This window comes from Prosopis cineraria, unplaced genomic scaffold, assembly GCF_029017545.1.
Source record: "Prosopis cineraria cultivar Desert tree isolate PC_DT_omini unplaced genomic scaffold, ASM2901754v1 PC13, whole genome shotgun sequence".
Taxonomy (NCBI): Eukaryota; Viridiplantae; Streptophyta; class Magnoliopsida; order Fabales; family Fabaceae; genus Prosopis; species Prosopis cineraria.
Window position 1 is genome coordinate 8,658,520 of NW_026555344.1, and position 23,222 is coordinate 8,681,741.

Genomic DNA, 23,222 nt, shown 5'->3' on the forward strand with positions numbered 1-23,222 from the left:
CACATAATACTGATTGAAACAAATAATTGAAGCAAGGCAACAGGCGACAATTATATTATGTCATAAAAAAAATGAAAAGAAAGGAAAAGCGAAAAGCGAACATCTGCTTTGCTTTGCTTAGAGTAACACCAATTATTTGTAGTTAATCATTAGTAACTTAACTTAAAAATTCTCATTTAATATAAACATAAGTAAGTACTTCCACACGATCATAATTAGAGTAGATCCATGCATTTACACGGAATCCAAAATAAAAAATATTATTTAAAAAAAATTACACTCAGCGCTCTCTAAAAAAAATTAATTATAAATAAGGATTGATATGAAACAGATTATTATTAAAGTAAGAATATGACTTATTTTTTTCTTGAATAAAATTTATTGTTGAGTATTATTTGTAATGAATTTTCTTAAGAGGAGGTTGAATGTAATTCTCTCTCATTTAAAAGTAGCGTGACTTCATGTAATTTATATATATATATATATATACACGTATTGATAATGTTGGTCAAAAAATATATTAATATTGATAATGATATTTATTGTTGGGGCTGTTTGGAAAAAGAAAGAAGTTTTAAGTTGTTTTTGTCCTTCCATCAAGTTTAGAGTTTTTTTTGAATGTTTTTTAAGCAAAGATGGACTTCTTGTATTTTAAATTGTTGAAGTCTATATCATTATTGATTAAAGACTACATTATAGTGGTGAGTTAGGTTTAAATGCTGCAATTTTTACTATTTTTTAAGGAGAACGATGATAACGTCTTTGAAAAATAGTTTATTGTATAAAAAAAAAAAGAATTTACATGATTGTTAAGTTCTTGATAAAATTGTTTACAAAATAAAATTTCTAAAAAAATTATCATAGTCAAGTCTTAAATTCAATTAGTTGAAAACAGAAATTTCAATTATAAATTAAGATTTACATTTAGAATTTAAATATCTAATTTATAATTAAAATTTATGAATTTGCAATTATTTGAATTTATATTTACAAGTTATTTTTTTAAAAATTTATTAGGGACCTAACTGTTATTAAATTTTTCTTTTTAAATTTAAGTATATTTTTTATATTTTTCTATATATTTTAATTCAATAGTATTTCAATCCAATATCATTATATTTTGGTATAATTTTTCTTATTTTTCAAACTTTGTATAACAATAAGTATACTGATAAAAGAATTGCCTTCCACAGTTTGCCTCATAGTAAAACCTTTGACATTGATGAGTTCCATAAGGGAGCAGGCGCAGGAACGAACTCTATGAGTGGAAGCCAATTTACTCACCACAAATTTAACTCTAAGTATCGTTTGATATGATACATGAGACTGTAATAAAATATGAAAGCAGAGATTGATATAGAAATGAAGATGGAAACGTTGATTAAAAATATGTTTAGCATGATTATGAGAATCTAATTTAGTTTTTAATCAATATATACATTTAAAATGTGTAAACACTAAAATACCTTTCAAATTCAACAATTCAGATCTACTTTGTTGAGGAAGGTAAGTCACAAAATCAAACGAGACTAAAGAATAGATAAAGTTAGTGGCTTGAACGAAGGATACTATCGTCAATGGAGAAAAAGAGGAATCATGCGCCCTCAGCAATAAAGGTTGCTGTAGCTAAGAAGCTCGCATGGTGATTGGTGGGAAGTTTGTCGGCGAGAATCTTAAAAGTTTACAGATAACTATAAATGAGAGAGAAAGGTGTTGGTCAAAAAAGAGAGAAAGGGGGTAAAAATAGAGAGTGAAACACAAAATTAAACTCTAAATTCTATATCCATACACCTTAGGACTTAAGCCCTCTTTAATATGTAGGTATAAAGTTTGAGGGATTAAAATTAAGATTGGAATTGTAATGCGTATTGGACCTGAGATTGAGATTTTAAAAATATATTTTATATGAAGTAATATTTGAATAGAATACTTATATTAATTTTTTTTAATAATCTATCAAAAATAAACAAAATACCATAATGCCCTTTAGCATTAATTTAAAAAAAATGCACAATCGATGATGAAGATGAACAACTGTACAGTTAAGGGGAGGAAGAAGATTTTATTGAACTCCTCCATTCCTCTTTCCAATACTTTCATTCATTTCACAGTTCAGGGCAAGATCAAGTTTCTCGAGCTCTACACTTTGAATCGAAGCTGATTCTTGAGGAGACAAATAACATGTTGGAGCTTCTTGATAGTGGATGCGGGGGAGTTGGAAGAGAGGGCAATGGAAGAGGAGGAAGGACAAAGTTTTGACCAAAGCCACACATGCTATCGCCCATTTTAGGAACTTGAAACCTCGAGTTTTAACCTCATCATCTATGTAAGTGTTGCTGCAATTCCGCCTCATATTATCTCATTTGATTGTCCACACGCTCTAGTTCAAATGGATTGCAGATCTTAAACACGAGATAATGGTTAAAGATGGCAATTGTACATATAAGATAGAAGGGCGTGAGGACCTACTAACTTGAGACACGAGGGAGACAATGCTGGCATTGGTGGTAGATAAGGATTGAATGTTACCATTAGTAAAAGATAGTGTCCTTCTCGACAACAGATGTGGAGATTGGAGACTACTCAACGAGGGAGGGGCATGGAGTGAAAGGCAATTTGTCTATAACTTTTTAATATTGAGATTGATTTTTCAATACCAAGAGGAGGTGGTACAGGGTATTCCCACCTAAATGGAATTGGACTCCAAAAAAAATTTGTCACTCTCACTTACCAAATATAAAAGCTTAATATTACTCAATTTCACTTGCTCAATCTTACATATCAAATATATTTTTAAAATTTTGGCTTGTAGGAATTATACTACTACTAGTAGTAGAAGTAGTAATAATAAAAGAAATTTTAGTTTAGGTTAAATAACTATTTTCATGGAAAGAGGATGTGGCAACGAATGTAGAGAGAGATGGGACGCCACTTGTATCCTTAAAATCCAAGTCGACCATCCCACACAAAGACGTTTCATGAAAAGGCATAAGAAAACAGAGCACAAACCGCAACCGATTTCATTCATTTCGTTCCTTGTCTTCTTATAACTTCTTATTTCATTTTAGTAAGCAAAACCCAACCCAAACTCCTTCTTCTTCTTCTTCTTCTTCTTCTTCAACCAATTATCTACTATTTCCTTGCTTCTCCCTTTCCCCATTTTCCTTGGAAATTTCTTTTCCCTTTCTCTTCATTATCCTTCCACCCCACTTTTTCCCGTGACTTTCATTTCTCTCACTCTCTCTCTCTATATAAACGGCTATTCATCTTTTGGTCAACACAAGTCTTTCTTTCTGAGTCTTCTCACATGGCTTCTATTTCCCATGGTCTTGTTCTCACCACCGCCATGCTCGTCTCCAGCACCGTTCTCTATCTTGGTTTCCTCAGGCAGAAGACTTTCCCTCTTCCCAACCTTCACGGTATTTCCAATTCTGATTCCCATCACCCAAAGAACAAAGCTCTCCGCTCTTGCTTATGCTCAGGTTACTTCTCACTCTCCCTGTTTTTTTCTTTTTCGTTTTCCTTTCCGATGCTTCTTCTCGTCACTCGCCTGAGAAAGTTTTGTTTTGTTCGTTTTTGTTTGTGGGTTTTTCAGAGGAAAGGAAGAGGGAAATCAAGAAGAAGCAAAAGAGGGTGAAATTCGCGGATAATGTGAAGGAAGACGCCGGAACCGAGACGGAGAAGAAGGATCTCCGGGGAAAACAGAGGAAGAAAAACAGAGCATCAAGTAGCTGCAGATATGAAATCCCAGAAATCCGAGAAATGCCAGAGAACCGAATCGCTCTGTACAACGGGATTCTGAGAGATCGAGTGCACAGGCTGGAGCACTCTTGCTGATGGAGTCGTCATAGCCGTTACTGACTTCATCGGCGAAGATCGAGGAGAGAGAAAAAGAACAGGAAACCGGTAGAGACGAAGACGACGACTTGACGTGTCCGTGTGTGAAGCGTTTTCTGCAGTTGGGTTTAATTTAAGAATTAATTAATTACTTTGTGTGTTTGTGGAGAGGGAGGAATGAAAAATCTGAAAGAGAATCGTGTGGCTGTAAACAAATAAGAGAGAAGAAGCTTTTTCCAAGTCGAGGATTTTCTTGGAGTTGTCGAGCACAGTTTTGTATATCTTTCAATTTGTTTGTGTTTGTAATTACTGTTCCTCCACGACGTGACACCAGTTTTATTCTCACATTTCTTCGCTCCTAGTCTTTTCTTTACCCCCCTAATTAGATGTTCTTATTGTAAACGATCCTGTTTTTGATGGGATTCGGACATGAGATGTGAACAAATTATTAATCAATGTCCGTATTTATTGAGAAAAAGATCATTATATCCTTAAAATTGTTAAAAAATATTATATAGGAATTTAAATAATAAAAAATAAACAGAGGATAAAATTAAAAAAACAATAATTATTCTAATTTTGTTTTATACTCAAAAATAAAATAAAAATTCAAACTCTGCTTTACATCAAGATGAGTATGCAAATCTAAATTCTGTTAAAAAGATATCTTTATTGTTCTGAAATCTGAGGTCAATACACAATAATGGGCTGATCATACGATGACACTGCAACAGCGTATATTATTTATAATATGTATTAGTTACTCCATTCAATCCCTAGGATCCTTTTATAACGGCCTTGAATGTTTGTCAGGCTAATAGTCTTACATGTTTTGTCTAAATTATTTGTTTTTTTACTTTAATTTTTATTACTAATTATAAAACCTTTTAATTAATTAAATAAACTTATTTAAATAATGATTTTATTTAAGGTAATTTGAAAATTTTACAAGAAATAATTAATTTTATTTAATATTTTTAATTTACGTAATGTTGTTAATAGGTGGTTATCAAAATTATGATTATCAAAGGAAATATACAATATGTTTTTTTTGATTTATATTTGCTTATGTCTAAAACACAAGGTTTGATAATTACTATTTTTTGTTTTTTTTTAAACTGAGATCGAAATTTTAGTGGTGAGGGTAATCAATTTTTTTTTTGTTAATATACAATTTAGACCTAAAATTATAGGGTTAGGGGTAATTTAAATCTAAATTTTAAAAAGGTGTATTATGAATCCTAAACGATTAAAATTGAGGCAATTTCATCTTCACCATTAACTTTCAACAAATGTCTCCAAATGAATCTAATGAATGTTTGTTGAAAATTAACAGTTGAGGCAAAATTGCCTCAACTTTAATTATTTGGAATTTAAAATATAACTTTTTTAGAAATTTAAGATTCAAATTACCCCTAAACCTATAATTTAGGGTTCAAATTACATATTAATTTTTTGATAATATTACAAATTCCCCAGGATATAAGAAGAAGGAATAAAAAAAAGGTAAATAATAATAATGATGATGATGAAACTATATAAAAGAAGGATATAAATTATAATAATGAGTAAAATAGTTTTTTATGAAGATTATGTTGAGTATGAATGAGATCGTGTCAAGTTGATTATTTTTGTTCTTGTTAGGTGGGGTTTTGATAGGCCATCAGAGGGAGCAATATGAACATAACATAATCTTTCACTATAAATGTACTTTCATATTTTTTCCTGTTTGTTCTTTAACGTAATGGAATCTCATAATAATATCAGTGAAAAATACATTATCATTCTTTATTAGGAAAAAATCTAGAATAGATTCCTCTTCATATACTTCTTTTATCTCTTTATTTATTTTTCTGTTTCATAAATTTTCATATTCACCAATCAATTCAAATAAAAAAACTTACACAATCATTTAAAATTTTTTTTAAAAGTGATATAACATGCAAAATATACTTTTTTTTGTTACTATTGAATTATTATTAATTAAAGTGCATTTTTTAAAATATAAAAGAGTTAATATGTAATTTAGACCATCAATAATAGATCTAGGAATAATTTAAACCTTAAACTTTTAAAAGTATATTTTGAACCTTAAATAATTACAGTTGAGGCATTTCGCCTCTACCGTTAACTTTCAACAAACTTTTGTTAAATTGGAGCTTAAAGTATAATTTTTTTAAATAAATTTGACGGATGTTTGTTGAAAATTAATAGTGGGAGCGAAATTACCTCAATTGTAATTGTTTAAGATTTAAAGTACATCTTTTAAAATATAGAATTCAAATCACCCCTGAACTTATAATTCAGGCTCCAAATTATATATTAATTCTTTTTTTTCCTTCAATAAAGTCAAACAAACAAGTATTTACATTAAGACAAAAGAAATAAAACTGAGTAAAGTCATTCAGGAATTTTGTGGACTTGCATCAAGTAATAGTCTTGTCATTAAATGAAAGGACCAGAGTAGTTATCTCTTAGATTAAAGTGTTCGGCAAATTGCAACCAATATACTTAGCTTAGGTCATTTTAAACATGAATATTTTGAGAGTATAGTAATTATTAAGTATAGTAAGAGTCTAACTATTAAATACCTAGGATAATGATGATGCACCTGAAATTTTATTGATAGTGATTTCACGCATTTTGCAAATATTTTAACGATTCATTTATTACACATAGTGAATTTCAACACTTATTTTTACCCAAAACTATTTGATTCAATGACATAAATCTTTTTCTTTGATATAAGGAGCCGTGAGTTGTATTCCCTGTAGGCCCAAAATTAAGTAAAGGAATCATGTTAAGTGGGTTTATGTAGGTTAATTAAGTATTATGTGCTTGTGTTGTTAGTTGTGTGCTGAGTAGATGAGTGATATGTCCCTCACTCCAGTTTTTTTTTTTTTTTTAAGAAAATAGATTTTCTTGTTTTTTATTTTAATATACATACCAAATGAATCAAATCAATATTTCATTTATTTTTACGTAACATACTAAACATATTTTACATTCACTCCCACACTTTCATTTCATCAAAAATTCCTCTAGAACACTAAACGGGGTTCAAGAGACATTCCATATTGCAAAGATTGAGGCCAAATCAAAACGAGATGATCCGAAAATAAATACAAACATATGAATTGCAAAATTTAATGACCTATTCACTAACTCTCTCGGCAACAAATTTTGTATCCAATATGGGTTTTGAGTCTCACACAAAATATGATAAATGAATTTTATTATTTATGACTTATAAATAATATAACTATAAAAACAAAAAAAGAGGAGAGGATAGACTTGAAAAATGAACGGCCAGAATTATATGAACTCAAACTTAAAAGTTTTTTTAACTCTAAAATTGACAATTTTTTAAAGTTTAATATTTATTGATTACATTTAAAGTAGGGTTTCGAAAGCCCGTTTTTATTTTTTTATTTTTTTAAATTAAGTCTATTAACATTACAATATTACATATCTATGCTCTAAAATATAAATTAAAATGTTTTAAAATCTAAAATAAATAATATAATTTCTAATTTTGAAGTACAAATACATATTTTAAAATCTAAATTTAATCCAAAGATATAAAATACCCCAACTTTCCATGTTTCAAAATAAGTACAAGTTTAAGTGTGTAATTGAGTTTAACCCCATTAATTTTTCCAGGCTTAAATAGGACAAACTCAGAAGCCTTTCATACTAAAGTATCTTAACTTCCAAAATCCGAGCCTTTAAAAGACAAAAGCTTAACCAGGTAGTCCCACCAGTACGGCCTGTCTTGGAGAGAATGGAAGTCAAGCGAACGGTGAAGAGACGTAGAAGAATTTGCAGCCGACAATGAAGTCCGTGAAGGACTGAAAGGGTGGGGAAGAGCATGAAGGCACCACATGGGAAGAAGGAAAGCGAGATAGATACAAGAATCAAAGAAGAAAAATGGATCACACAAACCCTTATAAAGGCACCAATTGTGCGAGTACAACGATGAATACTTTGAAGATTCATGGAACTAGGACTGACCCAAGTCTGTCTCAAGCCAATCTTATTACATTACCTAACATTCACTTGATTCCTCACCACTAATCTCTTATCTCTTCAGTACACATTGCAGATATTTCATCCTTCACTTCCACATCTTCACGTGATCGCTCCCTGCAACTCTGGAGCTTGCATGTTCCACAAGTTCTCTAACGCGTTGCTGTCTTTATATGTACGATTAGGTTCAACTAACGCGGTTCTCAGGTGAATGTAAAAGAAACAAAAAGATGAGGCCAGGACTATTTGTTGAATGGTTCTGAGTGGCGTTGCCATGATTTCAAATCTCTAACACCGACCAAAAGACAATCAATAGTTAAGGATTTGATTCTTAATTTATAAAGTTGTAGATTTGAATTTCACCGACAATATAAAGATTTTATTGGTGAGTGATTTGTAAGTGCTCTTCAAAGTAGAGGTATTTACGTGTATATGTAAATAAAGGTAAAGAGCAAATTTGTTTTAAACTATAAATTCAGGAGCTTATGGAATCTTAAACTTATATTTGGTGCACTGTTTTTCTTTAATTTTTGAAAAATATGCAATTTAATCATTACCATTAATAAAAGTTAACTTTGATTGTTAGTTGATTTGAAAAAAAAAACCTCAAAATTATAAAAAAAATAAAAAATCATCAATAGAATTTTTTTAGTTTTATCTGTAATTTTTGGGTCATTTATTATAATATTTTTTTATTATTTTTTATAATTTTTAAAGTTATTGTCTAGTTAACTAATAATAAAAGTTAACTCTTGTTTACAGTAGGGTTATATTGCATCATTTTCAAAAATTAAAGAGAATATTGCATTATCCCAAACACACATGAACCTATAGTTTATGAATCAATTTATTCTTTTATCAAATATACAACACCTTGAAGACTGTATGGACCCACCTTCCTAAATTTTTTATTATGCACTAGTATCATTCTTCTAAAAATATTTTGTTTGAAATATGATTAAGATATCATGTTGTAAAGAAATAGTCTATTTTACCAGAGCCAACTCTCATCCATAAATACTAGATTTTTTGGGTGTATTGATGTGCTCTCCAATTGGGTGCAAGGTTACACATAACACTGTACCTGCCTACTAACTAGCAGAGATCATGGATTTGTTAGTATAATGAAACAAAAAGTACATCAACTAATATCTACACAATCCAATTCAAAATGGTGGTTGAATTCAGTCTTGAATGTTGAGTGAACCTTACTTATTAATGAGAATATAAATAAAAATCATAGTAATATTAATTTTGTTTTCTATAATTTGAGAGTAACAAATATTTCCCTGCACAACCGTCCTTGCAACATTTTATTTAAGGATCTAACAACGCATATGCAGGAACAAACTATCATCACAATCCCCAAACACCCATTTATTTGGGCGCAAAACGAAAACATGCACTTTCCTTTTTTTTTTTTTTGGTATTTTGTTTAATTTGAACCAAAATACCCATTCCCACTTGTATAATTTACACATTCACCCATTAAAATTTCGATCTGTTAAGCAGATACTATACATTGAATTTATATAGTTCCTCAACAGATTAGATTGGATTATATTAAAGATTGTGTGGTTTAGGAAGAGCATACATTATAGACGCCCTGTAAATATTAAACCCAATACAACTCTCAATAAATTCAAGTTTCATATTACTTTGTAAACTTCATCAGTAGAAGAATATCTCCAAAGGGGAGGAAAAGCACGGATGAACAAATCCATTTAAATATCTCAAAGGAATTTTCAATCAAATAAATTAAGGCAGCGTGAGAATGAAGACAGAGAAAGAATATGATAAATCAAGTACTGTTTAAACTATGGCAAACACAAAAGCTTGCTGCCATTCAAAATTCTTCAGAACTATCGTACAACAAACATGTTAGTGAGGAACTCCTAAGCTAAACCAAACTGAGTAACCAAAACTGGGGCCTGCAACACAAAGCTAGAATCAAGGTTTATGCTCCTCTTTCTCATATATTGACAAAAAGAAGGTATCTCAGGGTCAGTCTCACAATCACTTATGCTTATCATTCATCTTCACCAACTGCAACTAAGATCCGTGCTTGCTTTTCTCATCTTCGTAACCTGATGCCCTTCCTTTCCTTCCTATGAAATACGGCTCAGGTACAGTGTTTTCGTTATCAATATTCAGACCTTGATAAGATCTTGCAGCGAAAAACTCAGCTCCTGATTTAGCATCCCTTTTAATTAGAGAACTACAGTGATCCCGCAACTGCAATGCCTTCTCTGTAGCATGAACTAAAGCAAGGGCTTCTCTATCTTCCTCGGCGTTTTCTGATTAAGTCAGTTTAAATGATCAATAGTTAAATGGGATATGGATAATCTTTTTTGGGAAGTAAGAACAGGCAAAGACAACTAGATCAAAACCACACTTGCTTAATGATAAGTTATCAGCATTATAAGAGAAAAAATTATCAACAAAATCATTAACCATTATCATTCAGTTACAAGAAAAAAGCAAGGAATAGAAAGCGAGACACTACCGTGGCCATAGATATCTTCCACATATCCACCCTGCAGGAATGAAAACCGTGCTTCTTCCTGGTTCTTAGCTTCCACTTGAGGCAAATGTATTAGATCACGAAATTCCATTACATAGGATCCTGTCCATTGACTTCCCCTGGGAACATAAAATTACTTTAGCATAAAACTTGAGGAAAGCAGATCACAGTCGTCAAGCTTCTAATAACAGGCACATCACTTGTATGAGACGTTCAAGTATGGATATCAATAAAGATGGACACTAGATTCTAATAATTTATTCTATCTATAGTGCATGCGTGACTACATAAATCAAGATTTTTTGACATAGGGATATTTTGGTATCGTATTTTCCATTTAAAGAAAAAAATCTGTAGCATTTTATTACTCAAGCACAGAACCATCCCTTTTGACAATAGAGATGGACCTGAGAACTTGTTCTCGGCGAACAAGATGTCTTGTACGAAAATCTATAATATCTGAGAATTCAGCATCATAAAAAACATTAAATGGGTTTGAGTCTCAATCAGTTCATAAAAAGATAAACTACAGGAAGCTTGCTATTCCTAGAAAGAAAAATTTGTCATTTTCCAATTAGCATAGTTAAGAATTAAAAGATAAAATAGAAATGGTGTTGGTGAGGCTGCTAGAACGAAAGCAATGATTGGAATGGATGCCAGCACCCAAAAAAAAAAAAAAGTGTAATTGACAAGTCAATTTGACATATAACATGATAGGGTACCTGCTGAAAGCTATTGTTGCTTCAAATGGAGTAATAACTGGGGCTAGGTACTCTTTGCTATCCAGGAGAGCAGTTTGGGCACAGGAGACATAAACGAAAACATCACACTGAAGAAAATCAAACTGTTAATAATAGATACTTTTTTCAGTAATAAAAAAGCTATGCTTGAAGTCTCAAATGAACCAAACATCACCTCAGGAAAGTTAGCAAGTTTAGCTGGGTTTGGTCTTCCCATGACCAAAGTATAGGCCTTCTTTCCTGCACTGGTAATGAGTTCTTTCATCTGGTGTATCATGTGAAGATAACCAGCTGCATCAGTAGTTTCAAATCAAACCTCATTTTTGGTAGAATATACTAGTTTTTATACGCAAATACTTGAAACACATGATTTTTGTTAGTCATGTCATTGAAAAAGAGAGAGAAAATACGCAAGCGGTAAGAAGAATGAGAAGACTGATTGCAAAGCAAAAGAATCTAAAAAATGCTGGCACCAAAATAAAAGGAATACAGTCCAGTATAGCTAATACCATTACTTCAGCCAGTAAAGCATGGAAAAAGAAGTGAAGCATTTATAAATGGAAAACTAGTCAAGAAACTAGTACCAGTTTCAATACATAAAAAAGCAAGAAATGCAGTTTCAACAGTGTGCATTTTCAGAATTTAGTGAAAAGCTGAGGGTCATCGGTATTATTAAAGCATTCAGGAATTGGTTCGTCATGAAATGAAAATGAGCATATAGATGCTAATATCGACCATAACAAAGTATTAGCAATGAGTAAAGTAATGTGCAGCACACAAATTGACGAGCACACCTAAATAATGGATGCAACAATACAAGTTTTCATAAACTAATAGTGCTTTGGCAATATCCTTGAAAGGAAAACCAAAGTTCTAACAGTAAAACATACCAACACCAAGAGTTCCCACCAAAATCCCAATGATATTTGCATCTTTAGCCCTCTCAACTAAATAATATCTGCATAAATCATCATTCCAATTGGTCAACACTAGACTTAATTAACTAAGTATTATTTAAAATATGAGATGATTGTAGGTAAGGACAGCGTTTGATGTTGGGATATGTACCTACGTTTAAGAATCCTCCTCTGTTGAGACAAGTCAGTCATGAGTCGGTTCTCAGTTGCATCATATCTGACTACAACAACCAGTATCACAATTAAACCAATGATTCACTTAGAATCTATAGCAGAAAAGTGAATCTGGATTTACATTTAAGAAATACTAGGTAGACACCATGAACAAAGATTTTGCAATATTAAGCATAAGATTAGATATTATAGTGTTAGATTAGTGCATGAATATCATGAGAGAGAGCATGGATAAAGAAAGCCAGAGAAACACAAGAACATGAATTAGAGGACTTTTGATATAGGGTAAATTACCAACCTGTTTCACAGGCATTGAATGTGAGCACAACATTTGCAAATGCTGAATTATCAAGCCCAATCCAAAAGATCAAGAAGTCATCCATGCTTTTTCCCTCGGGTAATTTCCAAACCAATCCTCCGATGCTATACATAGGTCCACTAGTCTCATTAGAACTGCCATTATTGGTCAAACCATTAGCTGCTTCCTGCAGCCCATTTAAGTTTCTGAAATCTTTTGATGGAAACATAAATGAAGATGGAACATCAGCAAAATGAACTTCTGATTTCAACTCAGATCTACTTGACATTAATGCTTCTAATGTTGCTGATTTAATGTGTTCCATTGAATATGAGTATTCCAGCCCAAAAAGAACCTGCAATTGAGATGGAAATCAGACCAAATGATAGATAAACATTACAGGATAGCTATTTACATAATAAATATCATGCTTCATTTTCTACTCATTACAAATCCAATTACTCTTTCTTACAAAAAAATGCGATCGCATAAATATTTGATAATTGGTTATACCATGATAGGCTTGCTACACGAAAGAGCATATTTTGAGAGACTTTCAACACAGTTAGCTATGCTGATAGAAGCCTTCCCAAAAACAAAGAAAGCTGGTAGAGTTGTTGTCCTGCAAAGATCAAAGAGGACTTTAAGTCTTGAATAGGACCCAAAGAGAACAATGAAATTGAAAGGCATGCATCTCCCATTTCGCAGAATATAAAATGTAACATCCTAAATATTAGCATAGGTAACTAGGGTTTACCATCACCAGATGGGAAAATCAGATACATCTTGATAATAATTTATGCAGAAAGATACAGGATGCATAGCATTAACAAATCAAGGCAAAACCAAAGCTCGAATTGTCTACCTATGGAAATTTTGCAGAGATTATCAGGAGCACTTACGGGCTAAAACATGTCTGTCCATAATGAATGACACAATCAGCATTGATGTGTAACGCTGCAACTTCATCAACACAGCAACTACCATATGTTGTGTCTGCCATCACATACAACGCTGCCTCTGTCAAATCCACACTTCCTGTGACATCGTTTTCTCTAAGTGATTGAAGGCGTTGGTTTAATGCTGCAACCACTTTTGTTGAATCTTTTAGGAGGTTATCTGGAAACTGAGAAATTAATAAAGGAAGGTCAGTATAGCTGCAGAACAAGCAGATTATTTTTACAATTGGGTTTTTCAAAACAATTCTTTCCAGTGATATGTTTGATTGGGGGCATGTTTTTCCATTACTACTTGAGTAATATAAAGATTTGAACTTTTATCACAAGAAGGAACAAACTCTGAAGTAGTAGGCCTTACTTGCAAAGCAACTCTGGGGAAGTTGCGGCTGTGAATGAAGGCCGCAGTGGCGGAAATATCGTAGCTTGATTCAAAGTCCATGGCTTAACGCGACAAGCGATGAAGAAACACGCGCTGTCCTGGACTCGATGTTGAACACACAGAGAAGAACCAGATCAATGGAATTACGAAACTCAGAACTTTAGCGCCAACCTACAGCCGTGAAATTTCTGTGGCGCCGCACGTTGAAAAACTTAAAACTTGAATGCTTTGTGCCCACCCACAGACTAAAATTTTTGCTGCGATCAAAATCCTTTCTACTCGCAAACATGGAGACCGAAAACCGTTCCGTTTTGGGGCTGCAAGGAGGGAAAAAACAAAAAAATCAATAATCTACCCCGTTAATGGTTAATTAATACTTAATTGAAAAGTTAATTGCCATCAATTTAATTTTTCTAATTAAGATGAAAACTAAAATTAAAATTATTCAAATTAAATCAATGTATCTTTTAAATTTAAGTTGATAGATTTGTTTATTATTGCTTGAGTCTTAAGTAGTGTTTGGAATTTTTTTTTTAAATGGAATGGAATGTTCCGTCCCAATCCATCCAATTCTATTTTATTGATAACAATTTCTTTTCACTTTATCTTGTATTCTCAAACATGCCTTTAAAGCATTTTTTTAAGGGTCAATTTTGTTTCTAAATTATACATTAAAATTCACAAATAATTTTAAAACTTAACTTAATGTTAATTTTGTTTTTCAACTCTAAAAAATTTGCCGATTGTGCCATTGATGTCAACTTGTACCCTTTTTTAGTTTTGTGGGTCCCATATTTAAATTTTTAATTTTTTTATTATAAATATTATATAGTGAGTCCAATTTTAATATATTTTATAATATAAACACACGCGCTCTCTCTCTCTCTCTTTCTTTGCCTCATTGATTTGCTCCCTCTCACCCCACTCTCTCCCTCGTCTCTCTCTTACCCTGCTCTCCCTATCTCCTTCATTCTCTATTTTCTTCGAGTCCATGCATGATGCAACCTATTTATACATGTGAAGGAAGCTCTAGAGAGATGTTGAAGGTGAAGGCATTGCCAACGATCATTCTAATCTCTACCCTCTCTCCTTCATTTTACTTTGAGAAGAAACTGCTTCTATAATAATCCATTTTTGTTTTGGCTTAGCGTTAACATCGATGGCAACGACCCTCTCTTTACCACCATCATTCAACTCAAAAATGAAATGAATGGTCTTGTAAGTTCTTTGATGGTGGCTCATCTCAAAACAAGTTTTTGAAAAGGCATATATGTGCGAGAAAGATGAAAGAAAGCAAAAGATGGAGGCTTTGCTTTATGGAAACTAGAGAGAGATGTTAATGGGATCATTGATGGTGACCGAAGAAATTGAAAATACACATCAAGAATGTGAGATGGAATGATGGAGATTGAGTTAGCAGAGCTTACTCTGTTTTAGATTGTGAAACAGAGCATGCTCCATCTCCTTCATCACTACATTTTCTACATGGTCCCTCGAGCCTAGTCCTCTCTCTATCTCCAATTCTACCTCTCATTCTCTAGTCACCTCACCAATGTGTTATAAAACTAGAACCAATAAGAAATTGAAATGAAAGAAATGAAGAACACAAGAGAAAATTGAAGAAAAAGTAGGAGTGATTCTTATTCATTTTTGGTTATTACAAATGTGTATACATCACCTCTATTTATGGGAACCCAATAATGAAGACTAACCACAAGAGTTACAAATATATAAAGAAGAGAATTAAATGATGTAATTGTTCAATAAAGGTTATATAAAATAAATACTAGAAATCTTTCAATTAGGGTCATGGGATATAATGTCATTTGATATGGATGAAATGTAAAAAGTTGGGTGTTATGAACATCTACACCTAATTATTGTATTCATAACAGTATAGAAGTTACAGGTTAGCATGAGGTTGGCTCTTTTTTTCTTTTCTTTTTTTTTCCCTTGCTCAAACCACCAACTCCGGCCCCCCAAAAAATAAAAAAAAAACAAAAAAACAAAAGTCTAGCCTTATCAAAAATAAGGGAAAAATGCGTTAGGCTCTTCTTTTAACATCTTATAAGTAATGGGTGATCGATGCAAATATTTTTTTGTAATTGTATATAATTCTACATTAATCCTTTTCTTTTTAAAATCCAGGTATAATAGAAATTTCATACTCTTGAATTTCCCTCAATTATTAATTATTAATTTAGTCTATCAAATTTAATTTTTATTGATTATATTATTTAAGTTTACATCGATTAGTGATTTAATTTTTATTATTTAAAGAGAAAGTAACATCATTAATTTACTTATACAAATAACGGATAAGTTGGCATCCATGTATATTAATAAAAAAGAATTCCAATTATTTAAATAAAAAAGAAACAACTCATAAATTTAAAAAAAACAGTGTATAGGAAAATAAAGGTAAATAAATAAAACATGAACATTAAGGATGGGAAAGAAGAACATAAAAAAAAAAGAAGAAGCTAATTTTTGTTTATTTGGCCAAACATACATGTTGAGTCATCAATATACTTTACTATTAGATTAATTTCAAGGTCAATTTGTGTTTCAAAATTTTAAAAAACTAACATGATAATTTAAACAAAATATAAAATATTATATTGATAAAAATTAAACTTATGAAATTAAATTGACAACAACGCGAGGCATTAAACTAAATGTTTATATTATCGCTAAATATAACATCTATTTTAGGTGTATTGTTGAACTTGGTCAAAGCGGATTTGGTGTGAATTTTTGTTTTATAGTTTTGTTGGAGTTATATAATATAGTAAAATATGGGCATATAATTATGACCAGTGAGGTATATTAATATCAGGTGCTCCTTTCTTCTTTTTTGATAAATAAGAAACAAACAAAACAAACATCAAATGAAAACTAAACTCCTCCATGAATGAAGGAATAGAGTCACCAGCCACTACGTGAAGACCCAGGGGAGAGATAAGGCACGTTTCGCTAAGGAATCAGCTTCTGAGTTGAACTCCCTTCCAATGCATCTCATATCAACCTGCCAATCTTTTTGAAGTATTTGTTGAATTTTTCAGCAATAAGCTCTCGATCTTCATGAAGGTCGTAATTATTGGCTCTTAATAGAGACAGTGCTTCATGACAATCACTATAGATTCTTACATGCTCCTTTCTTCTTAATGAACTAAATGAGGAAAGGAAAATATTATATAAAAGCAATTGCCAAGTTGTGATGTGTTAGTTTTGTTGAAGAGTTGTGATGGGTTAGTTACTTAGTCACATGAATAATTAAAAAATTATGTGATTTGCAGAAATCAGGTCCAATTGGTCCAGATTAAACAAATGGAACTGAAATGTTTCGATTGACTTTAATTTATATATAATTTTCTATTAGATTAGAGGCACAACAAAGGATTTTAAAAAAACTAGAATCTTTTTGGCCTAAAAAAAAAACTAGACTTTGACTTTTGCGATGTATGTGACTTTTTTTTTTTTTTACTTGTACATAGATACTGTAAAAACTTGCTTGAACTATTTTCAAGTATTTATTAGAATCTTTAACCATTTGAAGGGTAAGTATAAAATAAAAAAAATGAAATTTTAAAATAAGTTATTTTGTGTAATTGTAATATGATACTTTATGTCAATTTAAATTTAAATAAAAATTTATTCTATTTTAAAATTGTTTTACCCAACTATATTAAAGGTACAAATAATAATTTATTTTTTACTTTAAAATATGTTTCTCCCATAATAGATTTAAAAAAGCAACACTTAAATTTGTGCTTTTCCTCCAATTGATGTGACGGAAACTTTAAAATTATGTTGAAGAAATTTTTTTTATTAAGTTCTATCTCATAATTAATTGAAGAAGAAAATTTATTCTACAACAAATATTATTAGATTTATCATTATTTGCTCTGTCTAAATTTCTAAGCAATATTTTTATTTTATAATGTATTACCCTGATGCATACTAAAAATTATAAATATTTTTTTAAATTTAGCGTATCATGCAAAATAAAATTAGCTTACTTTCTTTAAGAAATTTTTTGTCAATGCATCATGAGAAACATAAAACATGTATCATAATGAATTAAACAATATAATTTATGTCATAATGATATTTATAACTCATAATTATGGCCAAAAGTAAAAAATAAATATGAATAATGATTTTAAATTGAGCAAGTAGAAATATTAATATTATAGTACTATTATTAATCATATATATATATATAAACGTGCCTATAATGATAAAAATAATGACCAAGAGAAGTTTAGGATTAGGAGGTGTGCAATGAAAAAAAAAAATCATCAATCTCAAAGGATTAAATTTGAAGTACGTGATGTTGGATATAATGATTTGTGACATTATGTGTTAGTTTAAGTTTTGATGATGATAAATATAAAGAATTTAACTATACTTATGCTTAATGCTTTCTTATATATAGGTTTTTAACTATGACTATGGAATAAGTGTTTTAAAGTGTATTTACTTATAATGTTTCATATTTTATGAGATTTGAAAAAATAATTTGTGTGCGTTAAAGTTATTTTATACTGTTATAATTTTTCTTATCTTGAATTGATTCTATATTCAAAGTGTTCATATATTATCTTACATAATTTGAATATATGCATATTGATACTTGGACTAATAATGTTGTTCATGGCATATCATTTAAGGTTGTCTAATGTAAAGATGAGAGTAAACATGAAGAGGAACAAAGTTAAAGTTATTATTGGCATACTACACTCATGATTGAAAAACATAAAGAGAAGGATGATCCAATATGAGCTTAAAAAGAATGAAAACATCATATAAGCTTAGATTACCTTGAAAGCCTTAGACTTGATAGCTATAATATCATTAGGCTAGAAGTTTGATAGCTATAAATATCATTAGGTTAGAAGTCTTTGTGTTAAACTCAGTGATTTAGATATAAAGTATTGACTCAAGATATCTTAAATCAAAAATACATTTTAACTCTTAAGATAAAAAGTGAGATATAGTTTTCTATAATCATGATTTTCATCTTTCATCACATATATCTCACAAAGGTTGAAATGTTTTGATTACTAATTCCATAAATTTTTTTAAATTTGTTCTATTTACTTAAAATAGATTTAAGTTAAAAAATTCATGAACACTTGAAGTCAAAGCTTTGAAACATGAATTGTGTAGAAAATTAGTTTTGACCTTTTACCATGTTTCATATCATATCTCTTACTTCAAAGAAAATTTTAATGTAAAATATATCTCATTTGAAAATAAACTCCAACAGCTTTTCAATAATAGTTTATTTGTTCAAAATGGAGTTTTTTCTTAGAAAGATATGAACTTTAGAAGTTGAGTGTTGAGATATTGATTCTGCACAGATCTTAGTCTTGACCTTCATACACTTTTTTAATCATGTCTCAAAATATATGTTCAATTTGAATGTGAAACTTATTCATTGAAAACTAAACTTCAATATCTTTTCAAAGATATATAATTTATCAAATTGAGAGTTGTATTGAGTGAATTAGAATATTATGAAGTTGTGTTCAGTGGAGTTGCTAAACCACGCGTGAGAGCAGCAATCAATCACGCATAATTTAGCACCAGTGCTCAAACTTGTGTGAGAGCACTTCTGGACCACACATGAAAATGCATCCAAAAGCTCATTGTTGCATTAAATAAGCTCTATGTGCTAAACCATACGTGATTCTACCTGTCCTACACGACAATAACCTTTAGGAGCTTTAAATAAGCTCTATAAATCAAATCACGTGTGATATGTCATTTTTGCTTGAGAAACCTCCAAAGCACGCGTGAATTAGCACTTGACACTCACAAGAAAATGCACTAATAGTTATGTTCATTGTGTAATGTTTCCAAACGGTCATTTGATATCTCTAACACATATTTCACTCCATAAGTTATAAATTCAACATTCCAAACTGATTTTAATATGAGATCAGCCTTAGAAACTATTGAGTTGTGAAATTTATGATCATATTACTTTTGTTATATAAAAAGCATCATTTTTGAGCCAATATCATTTATATCTTTATCTTTTAAGTATTAGAGCTTCATTGTACTCATTATTATTCTTAAAAAAGTTTCAATTGAGTAATTTACATATTTAAAACCTTTGTAAATGTGAGGGAGAGATTTTCCTTATAATCAATAGAGGTTGTTCTCTTGTAAAAAAAAGCTCACTAGTAAAGTAAGTTATTGTAAAGGCTTACAAGTGCTTTAATTAAATTTGTGGATGTATTGAGGTGACAAACACCCACTCAAGCTTGTGTTATAGTAAAGAAATCTCAAATAGTTACTTGGAGACTGGATATAGGCTCAAGAAGAGGAGTTGGACTAGATAAATTATTGTTTGCAATCTCTCTTCCCTTAACTTTTTATATTTTCAGCAACCTTAGTAAATGCTACTCTCTCTATTAAAAAATGTAAGGCATTTTTAATCAAATTTTACCCCTTAATAAAGTAATTATCCCAACTAACCCTATCTTTTTTATATTTACCTTTATTAAACACCCTACAATAAATATAAAGTCATTATCAATAGGGGTACTTTTGAAAAAAGGCAATGATTATACTTTGAAAGACTAAAAATGCCTTACATTTTTGAATAGAGAGAGTATGTTTTGGTGTATGAAATTGAATTTGATATTTTTATTTGCTCTTACTCAAACTTGCACTTAGAAATGCTTTTAAACATTCATACACATATTGAAATTGTGAAAACAACTTTTGCATTCTTACATACATAGTTTTGAACTCAAATTTTTCAAAATCTTCTTTCACAGTTTTGTTGAAAAGGATTTAAAAAAAATTAAAATTTTCTCAAACATCCAATTCACCTATCTCTTGAGGGTTTTTGCCATATCTAACACATGATTGCAATGTTTTCAGTAGGTTTTTAAGTTGTGGTATACTTGTTTATATTACTAATAAATTTGTTACCTCAAGTATATTAAAAATATCCACAATAACTTATTTTATTTTTACATATATTATTATCTAACTTGTTACTTCTGTGTAAACAATTTGAATATATCCTATGATGCGTTATTCTCACATAAATTAAAATTTAAATAACAATATATTCTACTTTATATTTTTTTTTTTTAAAATAAAACTATATTTCATAAGTTAAAATTTGAAGTTTATGTATTATTGTATATAAATTAAAAATAAATAACTCGTTATATTTTGAATTTTTTCCTACATATATATTAAAAACATAAATAACATCGGATTTAAACTCTCTAAATTGAGATATGTAAATTTTATTGATTTTTTTAAATATTTTTATTTTTTTATAAAATATAAAATTTGTCTCTTTCTTTCTTAAAAGGAAAGCGCCGCATATTTACATATTTTAAATTTAAAGAATTTAAATCCTAAAAAATTATATATAAAAATTTGTTACCCATGTATATTAAAAATATAAAATATGTTTATACATATTATTCTGATATAAATTAAAATATTAAAAATAAAGCATTTATCTTATAATTTGTTATTTATTACACCCTCAAATTTACAAACTGATTTTTCACAAATTAATAATTCAACAAATCATTTTTTTTCTCATTGAACTCTTATCATACCCTTATCATGGTAGAAAAATTTCTACATGATACATCCAAGACAATATACCACAGGTCTTAAAATATCTTAAAAAACAATTAGAACCATGAGGGACAGACAGGATCCTCATGGCATGATATTCAAATTGGGTCATGAATCAAGAGGGACAAACACAATTCTCATGGTCATAAAATGTATTTAATGAAAAGAATTAGAGTTTACATGTTGTCAAAATAAGAAATGTCCTAGGTTGGTACAAGATACATTGAGAGAGGCAACGTAAAAGATCTCATACACCAAAGAACTCTCTCCTGTAAAAATATTAACCATGGGGAATGAGACTTAAAAGTGCTAGTAATCAAAAATTAATATGTAATGATGCATGTGGATGTAACTAATCATGCGATTTTTAAGTGGCCACACAAAAACATTTAATCGAACAATATTTCCAAACAAATCGAACAAGTATTTAATTGCATGACTGCACCTTACATCCTTCTTTTGCCATGCTCGGACGCCAAATCACCCGGCCAAAGGTGAGTTGGACCAAGCGACACACCACTCATTGGGTCCAATGAGGGCTTACCACGTGGTAATAATTAACTGAACAGAAATTCCCATTAACACCATACATTAAAATACTTTGACAAGTCATGCATCATTCAAATATCCAAACAGGAATATATCCGAACAATAATATCTCATCATGATAAACAAAAATAAATTTTTAACCTACTTGACAATAATTTCAAACAAGTATATACAGTATTTATTTTTAATAATTCATAATTTTTTCAAACAACAAAACAACACATAACTATTCACAAACACACCCATCACAACACATTAATAATGGTTACCTTGTGTCTTGAATAACAAGTTCCCCTTCACAACTCCTTTTTCACCACTATTTTTGTCAACACAATCTACATAGTTATTTCATAATACTATATATTAATTTTACATTAAAATAAATAACTCTAATTTAAAGAGTTAGAAAGTCTTAGATCTATAATCCATATTAACACTAATTTAAGATTTATGCCTCATTTAACTTCTTAAATTCTTTTCTAAAATTCTCGTACCCTAATAAAGTATTTTTAAGCCTCAAATCACTTCTAGTATCACAATTTCATCCTTCTATATTCTAAAAATTCATCTAAAAATAAATTAAAAATTTCAAAATTATCCTGAAGCCTCAAATCACTTTTCTATAACCTCAAAAATACCTATTCATACTTAAATAAATATTTAATAATCAGGGGTTCATCCCTACATCTCAGATTCAATATAAATTCAACCATATAGATCTAGAGTTTAACTCAAAAATTCTTAAACATGAGTTTCAACCTCAAAAAAATATTCTATAATATTTATTATATCCCTATAAGCTTTAACCTATATTTTTAATCCATCATATCATCATATTAACTATCCTATAGAAAAATTCTAATCAGAATATTTACTCTATTCTACAAAATAATCATATCACTAGGAAGCTAATATTATTTAGAAAATAACTATAAAATTAATTTTGTACTTAAATAATTTTTTAAATGCTAATCTAAACAGAAAAGTTGGAACATACCTGAAGAAAAGAAAAATAATCCCCTTACGAGAAGACGCCGAGCAACGTGAGAGGAAGAGAGAAAAATAATATAAAAATGAGATTTTAGGTCCCACAATTATATTAAAAAAAACTATAGGTCTAAATTTAATTATTCAAACATTTGAGCCATTACTTGCAATTTTCAAAAATTGCACCTTGGGCCATTAGTTAC

The 23,222-nt window shown here is 30.1% G+C and overlaps 2 protein-coding genes across 3 annotated transcripts; one reads left to right on the forward strand and one right to left on the reverse strand.

The window, feature by feature from the left end:
* Positions 1-3,036: 3,036 nt before the first annotated feature.
* On the forward strand, positions 3,037-4,182 carry LOC129291375 (uncharacterized). Of its 2 annotated transcripts, XR_008588669.1 has the most exons (3): positions 3,037-3,482; positions 3,596-3,953; positions 3,989-4,182. XR_008588669.1 is itself a non-coding variant. In XM_054928680.1 (2 exons), the coding sequence occupies exons 1-2, from the start codon at positions 3,308-3,310 to the stop codon at positions 3,835-3,837; spliced, it is 417 nt and encodes a 138-aa protein (XP_054784655.1). In that variant the 5' UTR covers positions 3,037-3,307; the 3' UTR covers positions 3,838-4,182. The 2 variants fall into 2 exon arrangements, 1 of the variants encoding a protein (XP_054784655.1); XM_054928680.1 differs by having other exon boundaries at positions 3,596-4,182.
* Positions 4,183-9,660: 5,478 nt separating this feature from the next.
* Positions 9,661-14,166, reverse strand: LOC129290412 (uncharacterized). Its single transcript, XM_054927171.1, has 10 exons — positions 13,837-14,166; positions 13,422-13,645; positions 13,033-13,141; positions 12,520-12,874; positions 12,199-12,268; positions 12,021-12,088; positions 11,306-11,421; positions 11,113-11,219; positions 10,373-10,509; positions 9,661-10,163 (listed from the first exon to the last, which is right to left on the reverse strand). The coding sequence occupies exons 1-10, from the start codon at positions 13,915-13,917 to the stop codon at positions 9,919-9,921; spliced, it is 1,512 nt and encodes a 503-aa protein (XP_054783146.1). The 5' UTR covers positions 13,918-14,166; the 3' UTR covers positions 9,661-9,918.
* Positions 14,167-23,222: the final 9,056 nt, after the last annotated feature.